The 16,341-nt window shown below is 44.4% G+C and overlaps 1 protein-coding gene across 1 annotated transcript in view; it reads right to left on the bottom strand.

The window, feature by feature from the left end:
* Nucleotides 1-14,083: 14,083 nt before the first annotated feature.
* LOC126095567 (uncharacterized) overlaps nucleotides 14,084-16,341 on the bottom strand; it is a 138,489-nt gene continuing 136,231 nt past the window's right edge. The window contains exon 8 of the mRNA XM_049910344.1: nucleotides 14,084-15,995. Within this exon, the coding sequence (XP_049766301.1) occupies nucleotides 15,526-15,995 (470 nt within the window). The 3' untranslated portion in view covers nucleotides 14,084-15,525. The remainder of the gene's footprint in view (nucleotides 15,996-16,341) is intronic.

The raw sequence follows: 16,341 nt of genomic DNA, 5'->3' as shown, positions 1-16,341 counted from the left end.
ATAGCCGCTGGAATCCAAAGAGAATTTCCTCAGATCCAAAGCGACACACGTCATTAGTGCCGACATGTGCCACCACCTGCAGCTGGCTGCACCCTGTGCTCTTCATGGCATCCGGAAGGACCCTTTCCACATCAGGAATGACTCCACCCGGAATTCACACTGAGTGCGCACTGGATTTCTTCCCCTCCTTAGCCGCCATATCCCTAAGGGGCCCCATTACGCGCCTAACATTGGAGCTCCCAACTACCAATAAGCCCACCCTCTGTGATTGCCCAGACCTTGAAGGCTGAGAATCATCCTCTGAAACAGGGCAGGCAGCTGCATCTGGCTCAGCCAGAGACAGTGCCTGAAACCTGTTTGTCAGACGCACCGGGGAGGCTTTCTGATCAGCCTCCGGGGACGTCTTTCGCTGCCTGCCACGCCTTGGAACGACCTCCCAATCAACCACAGGCGAGGACTCAGCCCCACTGCGGGCAGCAACCGGGGCAACCACAGCGGCAGACCGATCTGGGGACAGACGGGACGTGGTTGACATCCCCGTGATACCCAAGTCCGGCTCCCCACAGTGGTGCCCATTGGCAACAGCCTCAAGCCGCGCGACCGAACTCAGCGCCGCTTGCAGCTGTGAGCGAAGGGATGCCAACTCAGTATTTTATCGTTTCGTTCCCATCTGCAATATTTAGGGAACGTCAGGACTTCGAATCACTTCGTATAAATTTGACTATTCACAGAAGTGAATTTTCGTAATGAGATACATTCGAACCATGAGCCAATGGTTATAATTTACCGATGATATTCGCAGGTAAATAAGTGATTTTCATGTCAGTGTTAATCAATTCGAAAGAGCAGAGCAGTTCTCGATCTAAAGAATGATGTTTGTTCGTCTGTTCTTCAGCTTTTCCTAATTTCCTTCAGCCATATCATAAATATTTCCATTTTAGTCCAAATCTTCGCAGTAGTGTCGTAGCATGTTTTGGAATTTAAAACTGTTTCTACGTGTAAGCTTTTCTCTGCCTCGTATAATACAGGGTGATAATTATTTAACTATATGATAAAAAACGTAAAACAGTTATAAAATACGGCCTATATACGCTTTTTTCAACATGTAAACGCCACTAAGATATTCGAATTTAAGTTATGACATGTTCGATATGCCTCCCAACATTGGCGATGATGTGGTGCAGACGAATATCGAAATTGTGAATCACCCGCTGAAGTGTCGGAACATTGATGCTGTCGATGACCTTCTGAGTGGCTGTTTTTAGCTCAGCAGTGGTTTTGGGTTTACTGTTGTACTCATTGTCCCCACAAAAAGGAGCCGATGTATTCAGAACCGGAGAATACGGTGGCCAGTCGAGGCCTATGCCACTGGCTCTGGGAACCACAGAACCAGAATACGATCCCCAGAGTGCTCCTCCACGACATCAACCACTCTGCTGCTTGGATGGAGTCGAGCTGCGTCTTTCATGAACTGCATATTGTCGAAATCAGGGCTACTTTGGATAATGGGATGAAATCGTGTTTCAGAATCTTCACTTACTGTCCGATAATCACCTTGCCATCAACAAATACCGCACCTGTTATTCCGTGACTGGACACTGCACACCACACAGTCACCCACTGAGGGTGACGGGTCTTCTCCAGTTCCCCAAATGCGCCAATTTTGATTATTGACGAACCCATCCAGTTAAAAATGGGCTTCATCGCTAAGCCAAACAACAATGCATATACTAATTCCCATCATACCCCGCGACCAACAGCGAAGTTTGAACCTCCTATCGCAAACCGCTCAGATGGAATGATTTTATTTCATGTAGTTCAATAACTGTCCCCCTGTAGATACATATTTTTTACTACATTGTCCATAGCTTGGATGACACATTCTATAAAAATCATATTACAAATTTCCTCAGGTTTATAAGTGCGGTAACTTGTGAAAGTAACTCAGAATACGTCTGATTTGAAAATCATGCCCTCTCATACAAAAACTACCGTGACAGAGAACACTTACTTTACGTGTGCAGCTATTTATAGTGGACATAAAAGACAGAAAATTGAACTTAAGTGAACATGAGTAATCTTATCAGCTATCTCAGGGAGGGGTAAAAGTGTTTAAAATACGTGCCTCATAGCCTGTTGCGCTGTAATGATAATGTGAATTCCAAGCTCTTGTAATAGTTTTCAAAAATTCTGCATCAAACACAGACACTTTTTGTAGAACAAACCTCTGCAGCCTACATCAGCGTCAAGACACCCTATTTGCTGGAAATCATGGAAAGAATGACACGTATAATATTCAAGAAGACTGATATTAACTTTAACGTGAATTGCAGTATGAAACTACACTCATGCTCATAAATTAAGGATAATTGCAATTTGTGGTACCACACAACGTGGCACTACACAAAACTGGCGCTAGTAGCATAGGCACATAGGGAACACACACGACACAGATCTGTAAGTCCACGTATTGGTGATAAGTTGAGAAAACCGTTCCGAAACACACGTGCTACAAAACCCCAGTGTTTCCTGCGCATGTACACCGACATTAACATGGGATATGCTCACCAAGCACACGTACACAGCCCGCCAAACGGGTTGGCATACTCTGGATCAGGTGGTCGAGCAGCTGCTGGGGTACAGCCTCACATTCTTGCACCAGTACTTTTTGCACCTGTCGGAGCTCCTGAAGTGTCCTAGGGGTTTAAAGACGTGCAGCGATACGTCGACCGAGAGCATCCCAGACGTGCTCGATGGGGTTTAGGTCTGGAGAACAGGCAGGCCACTCCATTCGCCTGATATCTTCTGTTTCAAGGTACCCCTCCACGATGGAAGCTCTGTGGGGCCGTGAGTTATCATCCATCAGGAGGAAGGTGGGACCAACTGCACCCCTGAAGAGGCGGACAAACTGGTGCAAAATGACGTCCCGATATACCTGACTTGCAGGGGTGTACGTTCAAGAATCATAATACCACCCCCCCACCATCAAACCATGACCTCCATACAGGTCCCTTTCAATGTCATTAAGGGGTTGGTTCTGGTTCCTGGTTCACGCCGGATGAAAACCAGGCGAGAATCACTGTTCAGACTATACCTGGACTCGTCCGTGAACATAAACTGGGACCACTGTTCCAATGACCATGTAATGTGTTCTTGAAAACAGGCTTTACGGGCTCTCTTGTGACCAGGGCTCAATGGAATGCACCTTGCAGGTCTACGGGCGACTGTGTGTCTGGAAACAACTGTTCCCGCGGCTGCGGTAAGGTCCCGAGCAAGGCTACCTGCAGTACTCCGTGGCCGTCTGCGGGCACTGATGGCGAGATATCGGTCTTCTTGTGGTGTTGTACACTGTGAACATCCCGTACTGTAGCGCCTGGACACGTTTTATGTCAGCTGGAATCGTTGCCATACTCTTGAGATCACACTTTTTGGTACACGGAGAGCCCGTGCTACGACCTGCTGTGTTTGATCAGCCTTCAGTCGCCCTAGTATTCTAGCCCTCATAACGTCATCAGTATGTGTTCTTTGAGCCATTTTCAACACACGGTCACCATTAGCACGTCTGAAAACGTCTTCACACTTACTCGCTGCACCGTACTCTGACATGCACCAACACACCACTGCGTATGTGGACTGCTGCCAGCGCCACCATGCGACGACCGCAGGTCAAATGCACCGCATGGTCATAGCCCGAGGTTATTCAAACACGCAAGCCGCCCACCAGAGCGTTGTTTCACCATGTATCAGCATTATCCTTAATTTATTAGCATGAGTGTAGTTAAAATGTTACCAGTTGCTGATAGCATCATACGATCGTATACTGACAGCAGAGCAAAAGTCACACTAGTTCGTTCACCCAGAAAAATGCCTGGGAAGGAATACTGAACAGCAAGAATATTTGAATGCAAACTCACATAACTGTCTTCGGAAAGGCAAGTGAAACACAGTAATACAGAAGAAGCCCATGGCACGCAAAGTTCAAAAATGTGAATAAATCAACCAAGCCGGCCGGTGTGGCCGTGCGGTTCTAGGCGCTTCAGTCTGGAACCGCGTGACCGCTACGGTCGCAGGTTCGAGTCCTGCCTGGGGCGTGGATGTGTGTGATGTCCTTAGGTTAGTTAGGTTTAAGTAGTTCTAAGTTCTAGGGGACTGATGACCTCAGATGTTAAGTCCCATAGTGCTCAGAGTCATTTTTGAACCAAATCAACCAAAGTAAGTTCAGTATAACTTGTAAGGCATTTACAGTGATGTGACAAAACTCATGGAATAGTGATGTGCACATATATAGATGGCGGTAGTATCACATCCACAAGGTATAAAAGGGCAGTCATTGGCGGAGCTGTCATTTTTGCTCAGGGGTTTGTATGCAAAGGTTTCTCATGTGAGTATGGCCGGACGACGGGAATTAACAAACCTCGAACGTGGCATGGTAAAGGGAGCAAGACGCATTGGACATTCCATTTTGGAAATCTCCCACCGTCGGAGGTTCGAGTCCTCCCTCTGGCGTGGATGTGTGTGTTGTCCTTAGCGTATGTCAGTTTAAGTTGGATTAAGTAGTGTGTAAGCCTAGGGAGCGATGACCTCAGCAGTTTGGTCCCAAAGGAACTTACCACAAATTTCCAGTTTTTTTCAGTTTTGTCAGTTCGTATTAAGGAAAGCACTGGATTGCGAAAACAAGCTTGTCTCCTTACGTAATTTTCGTCTTACTTTCTTCTAAACGTATACCAAATACAAAGTTACATTAACGACACTAAATGCGTTACATTACTGGACTAAACACGCATTTAGGACCAGAAAAAGTCTGAAAATGCCTTCCGGGGACAGTGCTGTTCACGAAAGCACTGCAACATTTACTATTTAAAACTGTTGTGCACACACGACAGAAGTTAGGAACAAGGAGCAATCGTCTGGTAAGGTTTGGTGCATCCAATATGGCGACGCCGGCTTCAAAACAACGGGCAGCGTAAGTCTGTAGCGCCATTTCACTTATTATACCTTCATGGAAACTAGGTACGAAATAGAATGTTGTCGTGAGTCTGCAACGACTAGTACGCAAAGTAATTGGAATGTAGAGGCAGTAAATTGAAACAAGAACGTTGCAAAGTAGCAGCCAACTTTCCGTATGTTTGAAAAAAAAAAAAAAAAGCCTTGATTCTCTTGCATCATCCTTTCATCCCTGGCGTGCCACTTCACTGTATATTTGCTGCTTGAACATTCACGTCATAGTTATAAGTAGATGAAGCTACCACCTTGGAGGACCGATTTCAACCAAACGTGGTCCACATATCACTTACCGTCCAGAAACAATCGCTGCGGAGCTAACAACCACCTACCGACAAGCGTATACCCATACTTTATTAATCCAGTATTTGAAAATGACAGCATGTAAGAGGCCCGAGCAGATGTAATTTCGATGTATTGCTCATGCGCTGCCTGCGATATGCAAGGTCTCTGACCAGAGAGCAGTGTTGACTGCAGTAGGAACTGTGTAGCTGTAGCAGTAAGTTGTTGCTAGTCTGGAGTCTGCTCTGGTCTGGTCTGGTGTATCGTGTTGGCTGGCCCGGTCGCGGTGCAGCGATGCCGGAGCCTGAGTATTATTGTACAAGGTAAAAAGCAGCCTCGCGCATATGTAGTAATGTTATCTCAAGTCGCATGTAAATGTTTTAAAACTTTCGTAATAATAATCTTCCTCATAAAAAGTAACTTTTAACAGCCATTCATTTCAATTTAAAGAATTAACTAATTTCTCCCATCCATGATCATCCCGATTACTGCAATAGAAAAATCAGTTGCTTTCTTTCATAAATGACAGATAGGTCGGCCAGCATTGCACAGAGCTGTGCCGAAAAAATTTATTGTAAGAGCAGATATATCCGGCGACTTCATTGAGGTAAGAATTTTTCCTTTTTTTATTCAGAATGATCTTTCAGGGCCATGACGCAGCACTGCTGTCGTCCAAAATTTACCAGGTAAAATTCACAGTGAATTATTGAAAAGTCATAAGTGAGCGTCAATTTAATTGAGAGGTTTGTTACATTGTTTTATTACCAGGTTACTGAATTTTTTTTTTATTGGGATGTTATACTGAATGTGAACGACATAATTATAATTTTTACTGTTGAGAGGTTTAGGAATTTTTCTGTTTTGAGGTTACGCTCAATGTGAATGAATTTTGAGCTTAGATTAAATCAGAAAGAATTTTGTGTGGAGGTTAATGTGAAAAGAATTTTGTAGGGAGGTTACACTGTGAAAGAATTTTGTTTTGAGGTTACACTAAAATTAGAATCATTATCCATAATATTATTTATTTTTATTTTTTGTGGGGAGGTTACACTAAACGCGAATATTATTTATGTTAATATTTTTTGTAGGGAGGTTACAAATAAAAAAAGAAAAAAATTCTGTGGGGGAGGTTACGGAGAAAGAATTTTGTGGGGAGGTCACAGGCACTTAGTGACTTGCAACAAAAATTAAACATAATTTCAAACCCTTACGATACTCTTTGTCTCTGACAAGCCCATCAAACTACTGAAAGGAAGAAAAGTTTATCTCCTACCACATTCTCGATGTTAATGCAGTAAAACTGTCACACGAAGCACGACGCTTTAATTTCTTAATTCTTTCCTACTAACTCTATTCACAACACATTTCGTATACATTATCGACATACACTATGTGATCAAAGGTATCCGGACACCCCTAAGGACATACTTTTTTCATATTAGGTGCATTGTGCTGCCACCTCCTGCCAGTTACTCCATATCAGCGACCTCAGTGGTCATTAGACATCGTGAGGGGGCAGAATGGGGCGCTCCTCGAAACTCACGGACTTCGGACGTGGTCAGGTGATTGGGTGTCACTTGTGTCATATGTCTGCACACAAGGTTTACACACTCCTAAGCATCCCTAGATCCACTGGTTCCGATGTGATAGTGAAGTGGAAACGTAAGGGACAAAAGCGTACAGGCCGACCTCGTCTGTTGACTGACAGAGCCCGCCGACAGTTGAAGAGGGTCGTAATATGTAATAGGCAGGCATCTATCGAGGCCATAACACAGGAATTCCAAACTGGATCAAGATCCACTGCATCTGCTATAACAGTTAGGAGGGAGATGACAAAACTTGGATTTCGTGGTCGAGAGGCTGCTCATAAGCCGCACATCACGCCGGTAAACGCCAAACGACGCCTCGCTTGGTGTAAGGAGCGCAAACATTGGACGATTGAACGGTGAAAAAAAAACTTTATGTGGAGTGACGAATCACGATACACAATGTTGCGATCCGATGGCAGGAAGTGGACATGGCGAATGCCCGGTGAACATCTTCTGCCAGCGTGTGTATTGCCAACAGTAAAATTCGGAGGCGGTGGTGTTATTGTGTGGTCGTATTTTTCATGGATGGGGCTTGCACCCCTTGTTTCTTTGCGTGGCACTACCACAGTACAGGCCTACATTGATGTTTAGAGCATCTTCATGCTTCCCACTGTTGAAGAGCAATTCAGGGATGGCGATTATATCTTTCAACACTATCGAGCACCTGTTCATGATGCACGGCCTCTGGCGGAGTGGTTCCACGACACTAACATCGCTGTAATGGACTGACCTGCACAGAGTCCTGACCTGAATCCTATAGAACACCTTTGGGGTGTTTTAGAACGGCGACTTCGTGCCAGGCCTCACCGACCGACATCGATTCCTCTCCTCAGTGCAACGCTCCGTGAAGAGTGGGTTGCCATTCCCTAAGAAACTTTCCAGCACCTGATTGAACCTATGCCTGCGAGAGTGGAAGCTGTCATCAAGACTATTGTATTCCAGCGTTACCGATGGAGGGGGTCAAGAACTTGTAAGTCATTTTCAGCCAGATGTCCAAATACTTTTGATCACATAGTATAAGTCGCTCAATGTAGCTACAAAAATATGTTATACGACACATATTTCACGAGATACGACCTCATAAACAATGAGCTGCGTGAAAATGAAACCACAGGTCGAAACTCCCTAGAGATACATGTAACATATTTTTGTTGTGGTCTTCACACCAGAGACCGGTTTGATGCAGCTCTCCATGCTGCTCTATCCTGTGCAAGCTTCTTCATCTCCCAGTACCTACTGGAACCTACATCCTTCTGAATCTGCTTAGTATATTCATCTCTTGGCATCCCTCTACGATTTTTACCCTCCACGCTGCACTCCAGTACTAAATTGGTGATCCCTTGATGCGTCATAATATGTCCTACCAACCGATCCCTTCTTCTACTCAAGTTGTGCCACAAGCTTCTCTTCTCCCCAATTCTATTCAATACGTCCTCATTAGTTAAGTGATCTACCCATCTAATCTTCAGCATTCTTCTGTAGCACCACATTTCGAAAGCTTTTATTCTCTTCTTGTCTAAACTATTTATCGTCCACGTTTCAGTTCCATACATGGCTACACTCCATACAAATATTTTCAGAAACGACTTCCTGACATTTAAATCTATACTCGATGTTAACAAATTTTTGTTCTTCAGAAACGCTTTCCTTGCCATTGCCAGTCTACATTTTATATCCTCTCTACTTCGACCATCATCAGTTATTTTGCTCCCCAAATAGCAAAAGTCCTTTACTACTTTAAGCGTCTCATTTCCTAATCTAATACCCTCAGCATCACCCGATTTAATTCGACTACATTCCATTATCCTTGTTTTGCTTTAGTTGATGTTCATCTTATATCCTTCTTTCAAGACACTGTCCATTTCGTTCAGCTGCTCTTCCAGGTTCTTTGCTGTCTCTGACAGAATTACAATGTCATCGGCGAATCTCAAAGTTTTTATTTATTCTCCATGGATTTTAATTCCTACTCCGAATTTTTCTTTTGTTTCCTTTACTTCTTGCTCAATATACAGATCTAATGACATCTGGGATAGACTACAACCCTGTCACACTCCCTTCCCAACCACTGCTTCCCTTTCGTGCCCCTCGACTCTTAAAACTGCCATCTGGTTCTGTAGAAATTGTAAATAGCCTTTCGCTCCCTGTATTTTACCCCTGCCACCTTCAGAATCTGAAAGAGAGTATTCCAGTCTGTATTGTCAAAAGCTTTCTCTAAGTCTACAAATGCCAGAAACATAGGTTTGCCTTTCCTTAATCTTTCTTCTAAGATAAGTCGTAGGGTCAGTATTGCCTCACGTGTTCCAACATTTCTATAGAATCCAAACTGATCTTCCCCGAGGTCGGTTTCTACCAGTTTTTCCATTCGTCTGTAAAGAATTCGTGTTAGCATTTTACAGCTGTGGCTTATTAAACTGATAGTTCTGTAATTTTCACATCTGTCAACATTGGCTTTCTTTGGGATTGGAATTATTATATTCTTCTTGAAGTCTGAGGGTATTTCGCCTGTCTCGTACAATTTGCTCACCAGATGGTAGAGTTTTGTCAGTGCTGGCTCTCCCAAGGCTATCAGTAGTTCTAATGGAATCTTATCTATTCCCAGGGCCTTGTTTCGACTTAGGTCTTTCAGTGCGCTGTCAAACTCTTCACACAGTATCATATCTCCCATTTTATCTTCATCTACATCCTCTTCCATTTCGATAATATTGTTCTCAAGTACATCACCCTTGTACAGACCTTCTATATACTCCTCCCACATTTCTGCTTTCTCTTCTTTGCTTAGAACTCGGTTTCCATATGAGTTCTTGATATTCATACAAGTGGTTCCTTTTTCTGCAAAGGTCTCTTTAATTTTCATGTAGGCATTATATATCTTACCCCTAGTGAGATATGCCTCTACATTCTTACATTTGTCCTCTACTCATCCCTGCTTAGCCATTTTGCACTTCCTGTCGATCTCATTTTTGAGGCGTTTGTATTCCTTTTTGCCTGCTTCATTAACTGCATTTTTATATTTTCTTCTTTCATCAATTAGATTCAATATATCGTCAGTTACCCAAGAATTTCTACTAGCCCTCGTCTTTTTACCTACTTGATCCGCTGCTGCCTTCACTATTTCATCCCTCAAAGATACCCATTCTTCTTCTGCTGTATTTCTTTCCTCCATTCTTGTCAATCGTTCCCTAATGCACTCCCTCAAACTCTCTACAACGTCTGATTCTTTCAGTTTATCCAGATCCCATCTCCTTAAATTCCCACCTTTTTGCAGTTTATTCAGTTTTATTCTACAGTTCATAAACAATAGATTGTGGTCAGAGTCCACATCTGCCCCTGGAAATGTCTTACAGTTTAAAATCTGGTTCCTACATCTCTGTCTTACCATTATATAATCCATCTGAAACCTTCGAGTATCTCCAGGTCTTTTCCATGTATACAACCTTCTTTTATGATTCTCGAACCAAGTGTTAGCAATGATGAAGTTATGCCCTGTGCAAAATTCTACCAGGCGGCTTCCTCTTTCATTTCTTACCGCCATTCCATATTCACCTACTACGTTTCCTTCACTTCCTTTTTCTACTATCGAATTCCAGTCACCCATGAGTATTAAATTTTCGTCTCCCTTCACTATCTGAATAATTTCTTTTATCTCATCATACATTTCATCAATCTCTTCGTCATCTGGGCAGCTAGTTGGCATATAAACTTGTACTACTGTAGTAGGCGTGGGCTTCGTGTCTATCTTGGCCACAATAGTGCGTTCACTAGGCTGTTTTTAGTAACTTACCCGCCCTACTATTTTTTTATTCGTTATTATACCTACTCCTGCATTACCCCTATTTGATTTTGTATTTATAACCCTGTATTCACCTGGCCAGAAGACTTTTTCCTCCTGCCACCGAACTTCACTAATTCCCACTATGTCTAACTTTAACCCATCCATTTCCCTTTTTAAATTTTCTAACCTACCTGCCCGATTAAGGGATCTGACATTCCAAGCTCCGATCCGTAGAACGCCAGTTTTCTTTCTTCTGATAACGATGTCCTCCTGAGTAATCCCCGGCTGGAGATCCGAATGGGGAACTACTTTACCTCCGGAATATTTTACCCGAGAGGACGTCATCATCATTTAACCATGTAGTAAAAATGCATGCCATCGGGAAACATTACGGCTGTAGTTTCCCCTTGCTTTCAGCCGTTCGCAATACCAGCACAGCAAGGCCGTTTTGGTTAGTGTTACAAGGCCAGATCAGTCAAACATCCAGACTGTTGCCCCTGCAACTGTTGAAACGGCTGCTGCCCCTTTTCAGCAACCACACGTTTATCTGGCTTCTCAACAGATACCCCTCCGTTGTGGTTGCACCTACGGTACGGCTATCTGTATACCGCTGAGGGACGCAAGCCTCCTAACCAACGGCAAGGTCCATGGTTCATGAGGGAAGGGGGGGGGGACATGTAAAATATGTGTGCAAATACCTATGAAATATTTTAAATATATACGTGAAATACATTTCACTTGTGCATATGCGGCAAAGCATCGGGTGAAAAGTTCATCCCAAACCCCTGGAGCGACTTGAGTGAAATTTGATACACATATTGGTTACGATCTGCAAAGAAACACTGTTTGTGTAAGAACCACCAGCCTCCTATTGATGGGGGTGATAACAGAGAGAGAGAACAGAGAGGAGGAAATTGTCAGAGATGGAGAAGGAGAAGATTCAACAGATATGTGGAGCAGGAGATGAACAAAGAGAGGACAGGAGGAAATGGACAGAGAAAGGAAAGAGAAGAAGAATGACAGAGAGGAGGGAAGGAGATGAACAGTAAAAGGAAAAAAGGAAAGAGGAGGAGGCGGGCATACAGAGGAGTGACGAGGAGGTGAACAGTGAGAAGCGGGAGGAGGAAACGACAGGGACTGGAGGACGATGAGATAGAGAGGGAGGGGGAGAAGGATTTGACAAAGACACGGGGATGAGGAGTTGGAATTAGAGGGAGTGAGGAGATGGGTAGAGGGGGAATGAGCGGGTTGACAAGGGGGGGGGGGGGGAGAGCAGACAGACAGAGGGTGAGAGGAAAAGGTGGACTAATAGAAGACAGTAATAAGTATATTCTCGGGCAACGCCTGGTACTCAGATAGTATGGGAAAAAAACCTCTGTTGTATACATGTAAACGCCTTAAAGTACAAGTTTCTACATTGATTTTGTAACGACGTGCTTCGTTTTTATTTCAGATGTTGTTTGTTTCATACTTGCATTAACGATAACGACACTGTTATCGTGGAGTACTTACTAATCTGAGGACACTTCATCTTTTCCGTCGTAACTGCGTCAAGTTTTTCCTGCTGCTTTTGCGGTTCTGAGAATTGATAAATATACTTCTCGCGGGTGTACGTCCATTAGTTACAGATAAGGATATCGCAGAAGATAACAGTTCTCGATTTCTTGCAGTGAGGCACCTTCTGGGTAATAAAACGAGAAATCGCCCCACTGTCACCATCCGTTTCACTACCGAGACAAGGGGAAGGGGGTGTAGGAATTAACGTCGCTTCGACGATGAGAAACGACGCAGAAGCTCGGGTTGCGGAAGAAAATGAGTATATCGTTAGCGAAGGAAACGTCCCGACATTCTATTTAAGCGAATAAGAAAACTACGGTAAACGTTGTATCAGTATGGTCAGAAGAGGATCTGAACCGCCGTCCTCCAGAATACTAGTCTAAATTCTTATCACTATGTCATTTCCCCCGGTCTCTCACTACATTTATCGAAGACTAATAACTTTCCCATATACAAATAAAATCGCACACGACATTTAGAGCAGAGAAATTGAGGAACATGCCACTAACTCACTGTTCGGCTTTTTCAGGTAGTGACAGAATGAAGCCTACAAAGGGAGCAACATTAATGTGTAGTGTACCGTCCACGATAGTATCATTAGAGGCAAATTAATGCACGCTCTGGACCAAAAAAAATGTGAAAGGTAATTGGCTGTTAGTTTTGAAAGGAATATAGTCTCATCTGCGCCAATTAATTTAGGAAACCCATGGAAAATCTAAAACTGAGCCACTATCCAAGAATTTCAGTTGCTCACTCCAATACACTTTCGGCCTATGCTCCTTGTCCTCAATGGGGTCCGGCAAAAAGATGTTATATCAGAAATAAGACAACGCACGCTCTTGCTGTTCCACATACGACTATTTTTGCCAGCAGGTCCATTCAGCTTGACTACTTTCAGTTTTAATCTGTGTGCAGGTAACTGTCTGTTATTGCAACATCTGCTCATATAGTGATACTACTTGCGGAGTTATTCACGATTGTTTGAGATCGTGTTAAGTTTGTGGCTTCGCACTGTTACGCAACATTTCTTCTTGCTCCCACGCAATTGTTGTTGTTGTGTATCAAGTTTCGTTGAATTCGGCTCATTGGATTAGGAGGAGATGTGGAACACACACACACACACACACACACACACACACACACACACACAGAGACCGATATCCATCCCGGCTGAGCATATCAGAATATAATTACTTTGTTTACAAGCACTGATGTAATTTTTTGTATGATCGGTGTCTGTGTGTGTGTGTGTGTGTGTGTGTGTGTGTGTATCGGTGTGTGACTGTATAAGGGGCGATTAAAAAGTTTACGTTCGGAGGCCGTACAGTCCCCTTGCCTACATGTCGGTGCTTGTATACCCGAATCGGAGTCGCTCTGGATTACATATACGCTGCAGCAACGCGCTCAAACGGCAGCTTTTTGATCGCTTCTTACATATGTCGTTTGATTTGTAGCATTTCTTGTATCAAAGGCTGGCTGAATGTATCATGTGCGATGGCCGCAAAAGAAAGGAAAGGTATGTGTACCATTCTTTATATTGTGAATTAGTGAGAAAAGTCTGATAAGATATACGAAACGGACTGAAGACCGTAAACTTGTCTGATGAAATCTATGTTATTGTAAATCCTAAACAAACCATTCTTTCTGTACTGGGTGAAACAATCGACACAGAAAATTTGTTTAAATGATAGCATTAACTTTCAATATGTAACTGTATAGCATACGTGCAGACCTGAAAATAATTGCTAAGCCATTGATTGAAGCTGTTCTGTTTGCGTGGGAATGCCGTGTTTGAGAAATATAGCTTAGTAAAGGAGGAGTCTCACTGAGGACGGAAACATTTCGTTAGATAAATAGTTTTTGTTCATTTTCTATAGTTTATTAGATGTTCCAGAATCTCTGAGTTCACACTGATTGAATGTGCATTTACAATTTATGGCAGTGTCAAATAATTGTGGCTATTGGTGGTGTATAACATGTGATACACCTCTTGATGTGTCCTGCGCGCGCTACGTGTGAAATCAGTCTTCTACTCAGTGTGTACTTGAAGAAAAAAATCTTAATGTTAAACCATTCTAAAATGTTTTATTGTCGTTTTTTATTAGTAAGTGCTTGTTGTATCTGGTGTAGACCAGAAAGTAATACAGATTTTTTACGGCTTTATCCAAGCTCCAATCGGAGAAACAGACACAGCTGTCCAGGTCTAACAAGGAACTGGATCACCTACAGGGTGTTCGGAAATTCCCGTTACTAACTTCTAGGCCTTGTAGAGAGGACTGAGTTAACAATATTTTTAATGCGAACCTACATCCGGTTCTGCAGCCGTTTGGAAACACGTTTGCAACAGGGTAGTTAGGGTGAGGGATGCTTATGCCGGATCGGCTGATATCATTAGACGTCTGTCCTACCTCTCTGACCTAGTTCGAACTTCATTCACGTGTGCGTGAATGTTAGAGCAACACGGTTGATTACACATTCGTAGGACACACCGACATGACGCTTCTGTATGTCGAAGCCGACGGTAATGGAAGAGCTGCTCATTTCGTTCAACAAGGTCGTTATCTACAACCTCCGACTCGATCGCATACCCTTTCCGCCACGATTACGCAACGGCTTTGAGAAAGCGGTAACTTCACCTTCAGTAGGCGTGACTGAGGCTCTCCAAGGAGAGGCCGCACACCCGAATCGCATGAGGCCGTACCCTAGTAACAGTGTTTCTGACAGCTGATTAAATTTCAGTTTGTTTTCTTTGGTTATTAACGAGTGGCATTGCAGACCAAGTGATGTACTGGGTCATGCCTAATAAATTATTTGTAAGAGTGGTCGCGTTACCAGCACGTTTTCAAATGGCTATAGTCCTGTTTCGGACATGTGTTACACTTTTAAAACAGTATCTACTCAGTCCTCGAAATTGTAACGAGAATTTCCGAACACCCTGTGTAAACCGGGACTGACACTTAAGAGGAGTTTTAATCTGCCACGAAGGGACGTAACACAGCACTTACCGCAGCGGAGTGATGTATTTTTTACGGATTCCTCTTTATTGTATCCGTTTTAATTCTTCGTTTGATTCTTTTTATATTGTTGCCCAACTAGATTTACGTACTCCTCCCTAAATTCACCCAGGTTAACGAAACTGTAATGGCGAGGCTTATATTTGTCTGTGTATTGCAGTTTGGGAACTGTAATGGGGTGTGTGTATCACAAGTGGATGGGCAGGATAGCGAATTTCGTGTCCCACAGTGATCTTAAATTGGAAGCAGGGAGGCGTACGTCTGGTCCACGCCCAGGAGTTTGCCAGTGGTCAGCCAGTTGGGGGGTGGTTCACTGGATGTGCGTAGCGTAGAGCGTGTAGTACTGGCTGGGCACGGCCCCGTGCACGGGGGCCGGCCGCTCGTAGAAGCGGATGCACGGCTGCGTGGGCACCGGCTCCGAGCACGAGAGACACGTGCAGCGCTCGGGCTGGGCGGCGCGCGGCGGCAGCGACGCCGGCGACTCGTCCTCGTCGTACAGCCTGCGGTAGCCCCGGCTGCTGCCGCCGGGCGCCTTGGCCGGCTGGCGCTGCAGCTGCTGGTAGGCGGGCAGGCTCGCCACGTGCCGGAAGGCCCTGTCCAGCGTGTCGCGCGGGCCCTGCGCCGCCTTCGTCGCAGACCGCCGCCGCACCACCAGCACGGTCGCCCAGTACGCCAGCGCCGCCGTCAGGCACGCGGTGCAGCCCAGCACCACCGAGTACAGCACCAGCTTCCAGGACGGGTGGCCCACCCAGCGCGGGGGCACTTCCACCTCTGAGGCACCTGCGGGCACACAGCGGCAGCGAATAAGACGGGTCGTCTTTTCACCCTTGCTGTTAGGGGTGTTAAGTGCGGATAGTTTTTACTATTGACTGAGGACTGAGCACTGAACGTTACATCGGAATTTACTTCATTTGCAAGCTAATAACTGTACCTTACAGGAGTAGTACGTTTTTAAGTCCATTAGTATCTCCAGGTACGAGGTTTGTCCGGAAAATACCTATAAAAGTTGAATAATGTCTTTATGTTACAAGTTGCAGTCACCGCCAAGTGGGACGACTGCTGTAATCAACCCCATCAACGCTCAGTTCGAGTCAGAGCACTCTGCGTGAAGGTGGGAGTGTGCGGA

The sequence above is a fragment of the Schistocerca cancellata genome, chromosome 8 (assembly GCF_023864275.1).
Source record: "Schistocerca cancellata isolate TAMUIC-IGC-003103 chromosome 8, iqSchCanc2.1, whole genome shotgun sequence".
Taxonomy (NCBI): Eukaryota; Metazoa; Arthropoda; class Insecta; order Orthoptera; family Acrididae; genus Schistocerca; species Schistocerca cancellata.
This window is presented reverse-complemented; position numbering and strand designations above follow the sequence as displayed.